We start from the raw sequence: 14458 nt of genomic DNA, 5'->3' as shown, positions 1-14458 counted from the left end.
GCCCATGATAATCAAAGACAGATCATACATCTGAAGAAAATTCTTTTTTCACTATCTGAGGATGGCTTGTCTGACTTTAATAGAAACTGCTCAGTGGCACCCCCCCCCCCCTTTTTCAAGTGGCACCCAGGGCACGTGCCATTCCTGCCATACCTTAGATACGCCACTGCTGTCAGAGGTTACAGCGGGACATTGATAGGATGCAAAACAGGGCTGAGAAATGACAGATGGAGTTCAACCCAGATAAGTGTGAGGTGGTTCATTTTGGAGGTCAAATATGATGGCAGAATATAGTATTAATGGTAAGACTTTTGGCAGTGTGGAGGATCAGAGGGAACTTGGGGTCCGAGTCCTTAGGACGCTCAAAGCAGCTGCGCAGGTTGACTCTGTGGTTAAGAAGGCGTATGGTGTATTGGCCTTCATCAATTGTGGAATAGAATTTGGGAACCGAGAGGTAATGTAGCTATATAGGACCCTGGTCAGACCCCACTTGGAGTACTGTGCTCAATTCTAGTCGCCTCAGTACAGGAAGGATGTGGAAACCATAGAAAAGGTGCAGAGGAGATTTACAAGGATGTTGCCTGGATTGGGGAGCATGCATAATGAAAACAGGTTGAGTGAGGCCTTTTCTCCTTGGAGCGATGGAGGATGAGAGGTGACCTGATAGAGGTGTATAAGATGATGAGAGGCATTGATTGTGTGGATAGTCAGAGGCTTTTTCCCAGGGCTGAAATGGCTGCCACAAGAGGACACAGGTTTAAGTTGCTGGGGAGTAGGTACAGAGGAGATGTCAGGGGTAAGTTTTTTACGCAGAGAGTGGTGAGTGCGTGGAATGGGCTGCCAGCAACAGTGGTGTAGGTGGATACAATAGGGTATTTTAAGAAACTTTTAGATAGGTACATGGAGCTTAGAAAAATAGACGGCTATGGGTAACCCTAGTAATTTTAAGGTAGGGACATGTTCAGCACAAATTTGTGGGTCGAAGGACCTGTATTGTGCTGTACCTTTTCTATGTTTCTACGTAGGCTGTGTGGTCAAGAGTCTGTCTTATTGTACAAGAGGTCCTTTCAAGAGTTTAACAATGAAACTGCCCTTGAATGTAGCAGTATGTTTTCAGATTCTTCTATCTTTTGCCCAGTGGGAAAGAGGAAAAAAGAGAATGGACTGTCCCGGGTGCTGGGGTCTTTGACTTTCTGGCGAGGAGTCCATGGAGGACAGGTTGGTTTCCATCATGGAGTGGGCTGTATCAACAACTCTCTGCATTTTCAACATTCAAAGTCAATGAATTATCAAAATACATTTATTTTATCATATACAACCCTGAGGTTCATTTTATTGTGGGCATTCATAGTAAATACTAAGAAACAAAAAACATAATCAATATTGAGAACATGCAATGAAGTGTCCCTGAAAGTGAGTCCATAGGTTGTGGGGACAGTTCAGTGTCAAGGTTGAATGAAGTTATCCCTCTGGTTCAAAAGCCTAATGAGTAAGGGGTAATATCTGTTCCTGAACCTGGTGGTGTGGATTCTGAGGCTCCTGTGCTTCCTTCCTGATGGCAGCAGTGAGTAGAGTAGAGAACATGAATGAGATGGTGGAGGTCCTTGATGGATGCTGCTTTCCTGTGACAGCGCTCCATGTAGGTGTGCTCAGTACCTTTACCCATGATGGTCTGGGTCAGATATCCTCTAATTTTTTGTACGCTTTTCCATTCAAGTGCCTGGGTGTTTCTATACCAGACCATGATGCAGCCAGTCACTCTGCTCCCCACTGCACATCTATGGAAATTTGTCAAAGTTTTAGATGATATGCTGAATCTTTGCAAACTTCTGAGGAAGTAGATGCTGAGGGTTTTGGGCAGAGCAGTTGCCATACCTAGTTATGGTGCATTGAGATGGGATGCTTCTATGTACAAATTGGTGGGTGTCAGTGGGGGCTTGCTAAAACTCCTCAACCTTCCATGTTCACAGGTTACTCAGAAAGCAGTGGATACGAACAAACACTTTGATTCTAATTTTCACACTGCTGGTGTCACAGGTTGCCTTGATCCTAGAATCTGAACCTTCCAGCTTTGCCCCTCAGGCAGGTTTGCCTGTGAGACAGACTAACAAGGAGTTTCTGCACATTGTACTGACCCTGCTTTGCCTGTCCTTGTCCAGGTGGTCGATCAAGAGAACAGTGTGTCAGTCGCCTTCACGCCAACAATCCCTCACTGCAGTATGGCCACACTGATTGGCTTATCCATCAAAGTCAAGCTGCTGCGATCTCTACCTGCCCGCTTCAAGGTAAGAGCTGCATAACAACGTGGTTGCACACCAGCTACTGTAGAGCGACAGTGGGTGTGTGTGTATGTACGAGAGTGCATGTGAAGGAGAGGCCTGCATACTCCAAAGGACCTCAGTCCCCTCAGGAAGTAGAGGCAAATCTGACCCTTCTTGTCCACAGCCTCTATGTTGGTGCTCCACTCAAATCTGTCATCCAGGTGTACCCCCAGGTACATGTAGGTCCTTACCATTTCCACATCCTCACCATCACTAGTAGCAGGGAGCAAAGCAGGCTTAGTATTCCTAAAGTCCATCACCATCTCCTTGGCCTTACTGATGTTGAGCTGCCGATGATTCAGCTTGCACCATTTAACAAAGCCCTCCACCAGATCCCTGTATTCAGCCTCCCAACCTCCCTTTATACACCCAACTATTGCTGAGTCCTCAGAGAATTTCTGCAGATGACATAACTCAGTGTTGTATCAAAAGTCCCTGGTATAAGGGTAAACGGGAAGGGAGTCAATACAGTCCCCTGTGGGCCTCCAGTGCTGCTTATAGCCATGTCTGACACGCAGCTCTGAAAACACACAAACTGTGGTCTGCCAGTCAGGTAATCCATTGTCCAGGATACAATGGAAGTGCCAAGCTGCATTGAACAGAGCTTTTCCCCCAGCTATGAGGGCTGTATGGTATTGAATACACTTGAGAAATTTTATCCAAATGTGTGTAGGCTCTATTCATCAGGTAGATGACAGCATTGTCGAATCCGATGTGCTGTTGGTAGGCAAACTGCCGGGGATCGAGAGCTGTTCTGACCAGGGGTCAGAGGTGAGCCAGGATCAGCCTCTCTAGGCTCTTCATGATGTGTGAGGTCAGGGCCACTGGACAGTAATCATTCAAGGCTTTCAGTTGGCCCTTCTTGGGTACTAGAACCAAATATGATGTTCTCCATACAGCCGGGACCCTTTCCAGGCTGAGACTCAGATTGAAAATGCGCTGGAGAACTCCACACAGCTGCTCAGCACACTCCTTCAGGACCTTGTGGTTCACACCATCCGGTCCCAATGCTTTGCCGTGTCTGTGTTTCCCCAGAGCCCTTCCCACCTGCTCAGTAGTGAAGGTGAGTCCATGATGACTGAGGAGCTGGTGGAAGGTGGGAGGTGAAGATCAGTTTGATAGCAGTTGGTATGTGGAGGTGTGGATGGTAGGTGCAGGGCAAGGAGGGGATGTAGACAGTGGTAGCCTGTGTTGTTCATCCACATGTTGAATAGCAGGTGGGAGGAGGGAAGAGTGGAGGCACTGGTGCTGAGAGACCATTAGGAGCCTCGGCCCCTGGACTGGTGTGCTGAGGGATGTGTGAACAGGAGGGCAATTGTCAAACCTACTGAAGAATTGGTTTATATTGGTTATATTGGTTTATTCGTCATAGCCGGATTACAAAGCCAGCACCCGAGTGCCCTCATTACCATCTCGGGTGACTTCAACCACGTTACCATGGCTAGAACACTGCCCAACTTCACGCAGTATGTGAGCTGTACAACCAGAGGGGAGAGGACCCTGGACTTGATGTATGCTAACGTTCAGGATGCATACAGCTCCCCTCCCCTCCCCCCACTGGGAAGGTCAGATCACAACCTGGTGCATCTCAAACCCTGCTATGTGCCTCTGGTGAAGAGTAAACCTGCAACCTCGAGGACAGTGAGGAAATGGTCGGGGGAGGCTTATGAGGCATTCCAGGATTGTTTTGAGGCGACAGACTGGCAGGCCCTCTGTGAGCCACATGGAGAGGACATTGATGGGCTCACAGAGTGCATCACTGGTTACATCAACTTCTGTGTGAACTGCAATGTTCCGGCAAGAACTGTCCTTTGTTATTCAAATAAGAAGCTATGGGTAACAAAGGACATTAAGGACATCCTGGACGCTAAAAAGAGGGCGTTTAGAGATGGAAATAGGGAGGAGCTGAGGACAATACAGAGGGACCTGAAGGCCAAGATCAGGGAAGCTAAAGACAGGTATAGGACGAAGCTTGAGTGGAAACTCCAGCAGAACAACATGAGAGAGGTCTGGAGTGGGATGAGGACCACCACTGGGTTCCGGCAAACTAGCAACAGAGGAGCTGAAGGCGGTGTGGACAGGGCCAACGAACTTAACCTGTTCTTCAACTGATTTGACACTGTGGCCCCTGCCCATCCCCCACATGATTCCTCTATTGTCGGCCCCCAACCAACACATACTCCACTCTCCCCTCCCACCCCTCCTCTCATGACTACACCCCTCCCTCACCTGAAACCACCACGGTGGGCTTCACAGCTGAACAGGTGAGAAGACAGCTGAAACGTCTCCATCCAAGCAAGGCTGCAGGCCTGGATGGTGTCAGCCCCAGGGTGCTCAAAGCCTGTGCCCCCCAGCTATGTGGAGTTCTTCACCATGTCTTCAACCTGAGCCTGAGTCTCCAGAGGGTTCCTGTGCTGTGGAAGACATCCTGCCTCGTTCCTGTACCGAAGACGCCGCGCCCCAGTGGCTCCAATGGCTACCGACTGGTGGCATTGACCTCCCACATCATGAAGACCCTGGAGAGACTTGTTCGAGAGCAGCTCCGGCCTATGGTTAGGCCACACTTAGACTCACTCCAGTACGCCTATCAGCCCCAACTAGGAGTTGAGGATGCCATCGTCTACCTGCTGAACTGTGTCTACGCCCACCTGGACAAGCCTGCAAGCACTGTGAGGGTCATGTTTTTTGACTTCTCCAGTGCGTTCAACACCATCCACCCTGCTCTGCTGGGTGAGAAGCTGACAGTGCTGCAGGTGGATGCTTCCCTGGTGTCCTGGATTATTGATTACCTGACTGGCAGACCACAGTACGTGCGCTTGCAACACTGTGTGTCAGACAGAGTGGTCAGCAGCACTGGGGCTCCACAGGGGACTGTCCTGTCTCCCTTTCTCTTCACCATCTACACCTCGGACTTCAACTACTGCACAGAGTCTTGCCATCTTCAGAAGTTTCCTGATAACTCTGCCATAGTTGGATGCATCAGCAAGGGAGATGAGGCTGAGTACAGGGCTACGGTGGAAAACTTTGTCACGTGGTGGGAACAGAATCATCTGCAGCTTAATGTGAAAAAGACTAAGGAGCTGGTGGTGGACCTGAGGAGGGCTAAGGCACCGGTGACCCCCGTTTCCATCCAAGGGGTCAGTGTGGACATGGTGGAGGATTACAAATACCTGGGGATATGAATGGACAATAAACTGGACTGGTCAAAGAACACTGAGGCTGTCTACAAGAAGGGTCAGAGCCGTCTCTATTTCCTGAAGAGACTGAGGTCCTTTAACATCTGCCGGACGGTGCTGAGGATGTTCTACAAGGCTGTGGTGGCCAGTGCTATCATGTTTGTTGTTGTGTTCTGGGGCAACAGGCTGAGGGTAGCAGACACCAACAGAATCAACAAACTCATTCGTAAGGCCAGTGATGTTGTGGGGGTGGAATTGGACTCTCTGACGGTGGTGTCTGAAAAGAGGATGCTGTCCAAGTTGCATGCCATCTTGGACAATGACTCCCATCCACTCCATAATGTACTGGTTAGGCACAGGAGTACATTCAGCCAGAGACTCATTCCACCGAGATGTAACACTGAGCGTCATAGGAAGTCATTCCTACCTGTGGCCATCAAACTTTACAACTCCTCCCTCAGAGTGTCAAACACCCTGAGCCAATAGGCTGGTCCTGGACTTTATTTCTACTTGGCAAGATTAACTTATTATTATTTAATTATTTGTGGTTTTATATTGCTATATTTCTTCACTATTCTTGGTTGGTGCGGCTGTAACGAAACCCAATTTCCCTCGGGATCAATAAAGTATGTCTGTCTGTCTGTCTGTTTAACTCATTAGCCCATTCGTGGCTGCATTCCAAGGCTCTACAGCTAGGCTGATTGAAGCCAGTGATGTTCTTCATGCTTCCCCACACCTCCCGTGTGCTACTCTGCCCAAGCTTGTTCTCCAGCTCTCTCCTGTATTCCTCTTTAGCCACCTTGATCTTCTCCTTTAGCTCCCTCTGCACATGTTTCTATTCCTCACTGCCTCCTGATCTGAAGGCTCTCTTTTTGTGGTTGAGAAGTGCCTTTAGTTCACTGGTGACCCATGGTTTGTTGTTGGGGAAGCAGTGAACAGCCTTCATGGTCTAAGTGTCCACACAGAGGTTGATGTAGCCAGTGATGCAATCAGTAAGTCCATTGATGTCCTCCCCACGTGGTTCACAAAGCACGTTCCAGTCAGTAACCTCAAAGCAGCCCTTCAGGTGTCAATGGGCTCTGGAAGCCATTTCTTACTATCTTGGTGGTAGCTAGCTATTGTTGTACTTTGGGCTTGTACAGGGGCATGAGGTGAACCAGGTTGTGATCTGATCTTCCAAGTGGTGGGGGGAGGGGGGAGCTGTGTGAGTGTTTAACATTTGCAAACAAGATCCAGTGTTTTATTTTCTCTTCATCTATTACTCCTGAGTGAGTTTTGTTGATGAGCTCCTCTCTCTTAAATATTAAAAACTTCCATGTTTTTGCAGTTGGTAGAGGTGGTGGGTTTGGAAGGTGACGTCTCAGGCGGCACGTACGGATTCAATCAAAACCTGTTGAATACTGAGAAGTCTAGATAGAGTAGATGTGATGATGTTTCCTATTGTGGGGAATCTAGGATCAGAAGGCAGAGCCTCAGAATAAAAGGACATTCTTTTAGACCAGAGAAGGGGAGAAAGGAAGTGGTGAAACTGTGGAATTCATTGCCACAGACAGCTGTGCAGACCAAATCATTGAGTATATTTTAAGCAAAGGTTGATAGGTTCCTGATTGGTCAGGGCATCAAAGGTTACAGAGAGAAGCCAGGAGAATGTGTTTGAGAGGGATAATAAATCTTCCATGATGGAATGGTAGAGCAGACATGATGGGCCAAATGGCCTAATTTGAGCCTATGTCTTATGATCTCACATCTGCTCTTGTTACCAACTCGCCAAGCTGTGCCAATTATTTTCTCACTTTACCACCTGAGAAAAATAATCATTTGAAGCAGCTATCAGATTTCCTAGTCCAGTGTAAAGAGCTCCAGTTCTTTTATTGTTGTCCGGGTCAGTTACATTCTAAAAGGATCAAGTGTACTCACCATGTACGTTTACCCTTGTGTAAGGGTGGCCTTACTGAAGTACCTCTGTGGTCACTGAGTCATTGTACAGAGATGATCCACCCACAAACAATCTAAACCTTTCAGACTCCCTCACTCCCTGACTACCACCTTGACTGTACACCCTGAAATGCTTTTTCTTCACAACCATCAACGAAAACAGAGTGCCCCAAAGAATGAATGACAGTTAAAGGTTAGAACCCCAAAGCCCCCCCCCCAGCTCCCCCCTCCTGCGCGTAAGCGGCAGTGAACAACCATCCCCCTCCCCCCAGCAGCAAAAGAAAAGTGCCCCTGCTACCAGCACTCAAGCGTGAGCAAAGCGATAGCAAGGACACAGACTTGCAGTTACCCCAAAGACTACATTGTTCACCCGATAATTCGACATGCTGCAAGAAGGTGGGGGAGTGGTCGGAGAGGAAGAGGAAGAAGTACTAGGTGGTAGGTGATAGGGGAAACTAGGGGGGAGGGTGAAGTGAACAGCTAGGAAGTCAATTGCTGAACGAGATGAAGGGCAGAAGATATGAAAGCATGGAAATACATACCACCAGGCTCAAGAATAGCTTCTATCCTGTGGAAATGGAATTTAAATTGGTTCATTATTGTCACATATACAAGTACAGTGAAAATAACACACACAAAATGCTGAGGAAATCAACAGGTCAGGCAGCATCTATGGAGGGAAATGAACCGTCGATATTTCAGGCCAACACCCTTCATCAGGACAGGTTTCGGCCCGAAACATCAACTGTTTATTCCTGTCTATAGATGTTGTCTTACCTGCTGAGTTCCTCCAGCATCTGTGTGTGTTTCTCTGGATTTCCAGCATCTGCAGAATCTCTTGTGTTTATGTGCAGTGAAAAGTTTGTCTTTCATACAGATCAGTGCAAGGTAAAATAATAAGTTTGCAGAAGAAAGTGTAAGTGCAATTTAGATGACCGATAAAGTGCAAGATCATAATGAGGTAGACGGTGAGGTTCAGAGTCCATTTTGCCATACCAGGGAAGATTATTAAATGGCTCCCTGGTACAATAAGATGTACTCTTGACCTCACAACCTGCCTCGCTGTGATTTTGCACTTTTTGGTACCTGCACAGCACTTTCTCTGTTACACTCTGTCTTACTTTGATGGACTGTTGTAATGAAATGATCAGCTTTTTGCTGTACCTCGGTCGGTACATGTGACAATTGTAAACTAATTTACTAATTCACCCCTCAGCCTCCTGCACTCCAGTGAGAACAGCCCCAGTCTCTCCAGAACCTGGTCGTGACTCAAGTCCTCCTGTACCCACAGCCTCTCACTCTTATCACACCCCCTTAACTCATTTTCCAAAAGATGTTACACAGAACAGTTAAGAATTTCACGATGAATCCAGTAATCACTCATCCAGTTGGGAAATACAGAGGAGGCTTGGCCCAGAGGCAGAGCAGAGGAGATGATTTAATGGTTAGTGATGACTTTATTAATTGACAGCAAAATAACAAGCCATGAGGGGGCACAAAACAGGAGGGACAGATACTAAACATAACCGGCAACAAGGTAACTGAAGCCGAGGAGCAACTGGTTAAGGCCAGCTGGTTCAATGAATAACAAAGTCTGGGGTTAAATAGGCTGCAGGTGATGAGTCTGGAATGAACGGCATGTGAAACTTTTCAGCTGGGCAGAGACTGTAAAAACCTGAGGTGCCGACATGTAAACTTTTCAGCTGGGCAGAGACTGTAAAAACATGAGGTGCCGACATGTAAAAACCTGACAAAAGGATATTAAAGAATGAATTGCCCTCACAGCTTATCACTGGAAGCAAATCCTGACGTCATGTAAATGGTGAAGATGGCAATGAGCTGTAATGTCCATCAATGTTTTGGCTGGAACTTGGTTACGTTTTAGGTTCGTAGGGATGGTTTTGAGGGAAGTGTGAGGAGTTCTATTCAAGATTATTTATCTCATGTACGTCAAAACATACAGTGAAATATGTTGTTTGCATTAACAACAAACACACCTGAAGGTGTACTGGGGGCAGCCTGCAAGTGTCGCCACTCATTCTGGCACCAACACAGCATTCCCACAATGCACGACAAAACAACAAACAACACAACAAGCATCAGAACAACACAGAAAACAACAAACATCAAAACAACAACAGTAAAAGAAGCCCCGTTCCTCCCACCCACACACACCGTCCTCCAGACCCAGGACAGTCCATATTCTTCAGCCTCCAGTAGACTCAGATTCACACTCACACTCGGGGTAGGTTAGCATTTAGGGACAGAGGCCAAGGGGAGTTAGAGGTCAGGGGCACAATATATCGACAACCCTAGCACCAGGGAGGCAACAGAACATCTGGGATTCTCGATCTCACCCACAGAACCTCTTATCTGTCCCCCTAACTACCAAATGCCCTATCACTACTGCTCTCCTCTTTTCCCTCCTTCCCTTCTGAGCTGAGAGTCCAGTCTCGGTGCCAGAGATGCAACCACTGCAACTTGTCCCTGGTAGGTCGTCCCCACCAACAGTATCCAAAACAGTATACATATTGTTGATGGGAATGGCCACAGGGGAGCTCTGCTCTTCCTGTCTATTCCCTTTCCCATTCCTGACAATCACCCAGCTTACCTGTCTCCTGACTTTTAGGGGTGACTATCTCCCTGAAACTCCTGTCTATTTCTGCCTCTACCTCACGAATGATCCGAAGTTCATCCAGCTCCAGTTCCCTAACTTGGTTTGTCAGGAGCTGCAGCTGGATGCACCTTTTACGAGTGTAGTCATCAGGGACAATTGTGTTCGCCCTGACTTCCCACATCCTGCAATTGGAGCACTCAACTGCCCCAGCTGCCTCCATTACCTACTTCTAAGTTAATTAGAATAATTAAATGTCATGGTCCGGTCCATGAAGTCTGCATTCCGATTCACGGTCTGGTTGGTAGACTCCGGACTCCAGGTCTTCCAGCTGTCCCTTGTTTCAGTTGGGCTTAATCATAGGCACCTGATGTTCATCTTGGGGCTGGGAATATAAGTGGCCCTGGGTTCGAGTGTAGGTGCTGGTTTTTCTCGTCAATATCCCATCCTCGCTTCGGTGGGGTAAGTCAGGCTGTCTTTGCTGTTACCCTGTGGTTGGATCTGTCCCTTCCTGTCCTAGCCTTCATTGGGTAAGCCAGGCTGTCTTTGCCATTACCCTGAGGCTGGACTGTTCCCTTCCCTTCCCCTTTTTTCTGTAGCCCTTGGCTGGAGCCTTGCCTGCTACCTTTTGCCTGAAGCCTTGCCTGCGTCCTCACCTATTCTCGCTGTCAAGTTCTACCGCTGGAGCAAAACCGGAGCCTTGTTGTGTTCAGATAAGGAACCACCTGCATTGTTTGGAACTGTCTCTTTGTGGCCTCACCTTCGCTAGGTAGGTCCGGCCGTTTGCCGCTACCTTGTGTTGGGAACAGTCTTGTCGTGTTCAGCTTTCTGTGTATGAGTCCTGGCCCTACGTTCTGTTCCCAAGGAGGGGTCCTGGCTCTGTGTCCCACGTTCCCATCTCCCCAAGACCAAGGCTCCTTGTCCCGCGATCCCGTCTCCCCAAGACCAAGGCTCCGTGTCCCGCGATCCCGTCTCCCCAAGACCAAGGCTCCGTGTCCCGCGATCCCGTCTCCCCAAGACCAAGGCTCCGTGTCCCGCGATCCCGTCTCCCCAAGACCAAGGCTCCGTGTCCCGCGATCCCGTCTCCCCAAGACCAAGGCTCCGTGTCCCGCGATCCCGTCTCCCCAAGACCAAGGCTCCGTGTCCCGCGATCCCGTCTCCCCAAGACCAAGGCTCCGTGTCCCGCGATCCCGTCTCCCCAAGACCAAGGCTCCGTGTCCCGCGTTCCCGTCTCCCCAAGACCAAGGCTCCTTGTCCCGCGTTCCCGTCTCCCCAAGACCAAGGCTCCTTGTCCCGCGATCCCGTCTCCCCAAGACCAAGGCTCCGTGTCCCGCGTTCCCGTCTCCCCAAGACCAAGGCTCCTTGTCCCGCGTTCCCGTCTCCCCAAGACCAAGGCTCCTTGTCCCGCGATCCCGTCTCCCCAAGACCAAGGCTCCGTGTCCCGCGTTCCCATCTCCCCAAGACCAAGGCTCCGTGTCCCGTGTTCCCGTCTCCCCAAGACCAAGGCTCCTTGTCCCGCGATCCCGTCTCCCCAAGACCAAGGCTCCGTGTCCCGCGTTCCCGTCTCCCCAAGACCAAGGCTCCGTGTCTCGCGATCCCGTCTCCCCAAGACCAAGGCTCCGTGTCCCGCGTTCCCGTCTCCCCAAGACCAAGGCTCCGTGTCCCGCGATCCCGTCTCCCCAAGACCAAGGCTCCGTGTCCCGCGATCCCGTCTCCCCAAGACCAAGGCTCCGTGTCCCGCGTTCCCGTCTCCCCAAGACCAAGGCTCCGTGTCCCGCGATCCCGTCTCCCCAAGACCAAGGCTCCGTGTCCCGCGATCCCGTCTCCCCAAGACCAAGGCTCCGTGTCCCGCGTTCCCGTCTCCCCAAGACCAAGGCTCCGTGTCCCGCGTTCCCGTCTCCCCAAGGCTCCGTGTCCCGCGATCCCGTCTCCCCAAGACCAAGGCTCCGTGTCCCGCGTTCCCGTCTCCCCAAGACCACGTCTGAGCTTCATGTCCTCATCCAGCCCAGGAATCCCGCGTCCTGACCCCACGTCCAGTCCTGTTGCCTTGCCACGTCTTATCCTTGCCTAGATCTGGAGTCCGAGCCTGAGTCAAGACCCAGGTTCCGGGTTCCTGGCCAGTCTCTGGCTCGGAGTCCTTGTCCAGGTTCCAGGTCCCTATTTCCAAGTTCCTAGTTCCTCGTCGGGGTCCCATTTTCCCAGTCTAGTCCTAGCCCAGGCCCTGTATCCTAGTCTCGACCAGGGCCTGTGTCTTGTCCAGTGTCGTTTCTTCCCCATTTCCCTTGCTTTCTTGCCACACCTAGTCCTGTCCCTAGTACTTCAGCGTCTGTGTCTTGCATCTGGGTCCGTTCTCAATGCCCACCTTATGACATTAAAGGAGCTTAGTGCCTCACTGAGTGCAAGCCCATCCTCAGCCTCTGCTCACTGAAGCCTCTCAAGCCAAAGCCTTCCTACTCTGCCTCCCACTACTCCATCACCCGCTCCGTTAATCTGCTCGCTTTTTAAACTCTCCCGCTGTTCTTACAGGCTGACCTTCACGCGCTTTCTGTTTTGTTCTTGTTCTGTTCTGTTGAACATTGTGGCCATGCTATATTGGCACCAGAACCTGTGTTGACACTTGCAAGCTGCCCCAAACACACCCTTGGGTGTGTTGGTTGTTAAAGCAATCAACACATTTCCCAGAAGACATAGTCCATTCAGCCCATCAAGTCTGCTCCACCATTCCATCATGGCCGATTTATTATCCCTCTCAACCCCATTCTTCAGCCTTCTTTGGTGTCCTAATGGATCAAGAACCTATCAAACTCTGTATTAAATATACCCAATGACTTGGCCTCCACTGCCGTCCATGGTAATAAATTCCACAGACTTCACTGAATGTCTGAATGTACATGTGGCAAACCTGAATTTGGTTAAGATCTGTGGTGGCAAAGTCCATGAATGTATGATAATTAATGTTTGTCCCACTCCCATCGGGGAGGAGGCTGCGTAGCATCCACGCCTGGACCACCAGACTCGAACAGTAACCAGTACCATCAGGAAGAATCCCAGCCACCCTGCTCATGGACTGTTTGTCCCTCTCCCATCAGGGAGGAGGCTACGTAGTGTCCACTCCAGGATGGCCAGACTCAAAAACAGTTACTTTCCTCAAGCAAGGTTGATCAACACCTCCGCCCACTAACCCACCCCTCCACACTCCAGATACCACCACTTTATCACTTCCTGCAGGTCACCTTATGTACAGACACTCCTGTGCCGAGCGTCACTTTATGGACATACAATCAGACTGTGTATTTAAGCTAATTGATGTATTTACATTGGCTGTGTATTATTATTATTATTATTATTATTATTATTATTATTATTATTATTATTATTATTATTATTATTATTATTATTATGTATATAATAATATACATTATTATCTTTATCTTTTTGTGTTTCTTGTGCATGGACTATTCCGGAGTAACAATTATTTCGTTTTCCTTTACTTTTGTGTACTGGAAATGGCTGTAGACAATCTTGAAGCCTGAATTTTTTATGTGTATAAAACGATTAAAGGTTATTTTCGAAATAAAAATGAATTGCTTTGCAAAGTCCATTCCCCTTTCACAATCGTTGGTTTCGGACTTTGCCAGGGTCCAGCCTTGGGGACTGTCTCTAACTGTGCAGCGTTTAAGGCTCCAAGGTGAGCGCACGCACGCGTTTTTCGCCCGTCGGGCAGGACAACATTATCACCACGCTCCCCCCCGAGCCGGTATCTATCAGCGGCCGCCGGAGCCCGTCACCTTTAGCAAGCGCGATGCCGTCGGGCTGGTTTGTGCTGTTGCTGCTCGGCGTCCTGGTGGTGGCTTCGGCCGCAGGTGAGGGGCTGACCCTCGCGGGAACGTGCGCACCCTCACCCCTTTGCTCCTCTGGAGAGAGGACGGTCCCGAGCAGGTCTACAGGCAGTCGTCCTGCTGTACCGAGGCGGCTACGGTACAGCGGTGTGAGGGGGTTAGTGTTGAGCTGACGGGCCCAGTTTACTCTGGAGAGGTTTCAAGTTCATTGCCAAAGTCGGCTGCGGAGGTTAAAACAGAGTTTGATGGGTATTAGTCAGGGCATCAAAGGTCGCGGGGAGAAGACCAGACCATGGCGTTGAGAGTGCAAATGAATCAGCCACGATGGAATATGGGCCAAATAACCTAATTCTGTTCTTGTCTCTTATGGTGGTCTGGGAACAAGCGATAGTAAAGTCGGAAACAAAGTGAGCGGAAGTTTGGATTTCAGAACCAAAACTCAATCTTAGACAATGAGATCAGACCACAGAGAGTCTTAGGGTGTGTCAGGGTCACTGCAGGACGATGGTGAAGGGTCGGGTCTTGTCCCGAGGTTCAGTTCCTTGCAGTTCCGGTTTCCCATTGCAGGAAAGA

General features: G+C 49.5%; 1 protein-coding gene across 4 annotated transcripts in view; it reads left to right on the top strand.

Moving 5' to 3' along the window:
* LOC140740868 (fatty acyl-CoA hydrolase precursor, medium chain-like) overlaps positions 1–14458 on the top strand; it is a 92148-nt gene that overhangs the window by 7455 nt on the left and 70235 nt on the right. Inside the window, exon 2 of one of the 4 annotated variants that reach the window (XM_073070445.1) lies at positions 2160–2285. In XM_073070445.1, the coding sequence (XP_072926546.1) occupies positions 2220–2285 (66 nt within the window). In that variant the 5' untranslated portion in view covers positions 2160–2219. The other 3 variants (XM_073070450.1, XM_073070449.1, XM_073070446.1) reach the window with 3 other exon arrangements.

The sequence above is a fragment of the Hemitrygon akajei genome, chromosome 17, assembly GCF_048418815.1.
Source record: "Hemitrygon akajei chromosome 17, sHemAka1.3, whole genome shotgun sequence".
Lineage (NCBI taxonomy): Eukaryota > Metazoa > Chordata > Chondrichthyes > Myliobatiformes > Dasyatidae > Hemitrygon > Hemitrygon akajei.
This window is presented reverse-complemented; position numbering and strand designations above follow the sequence as displayed.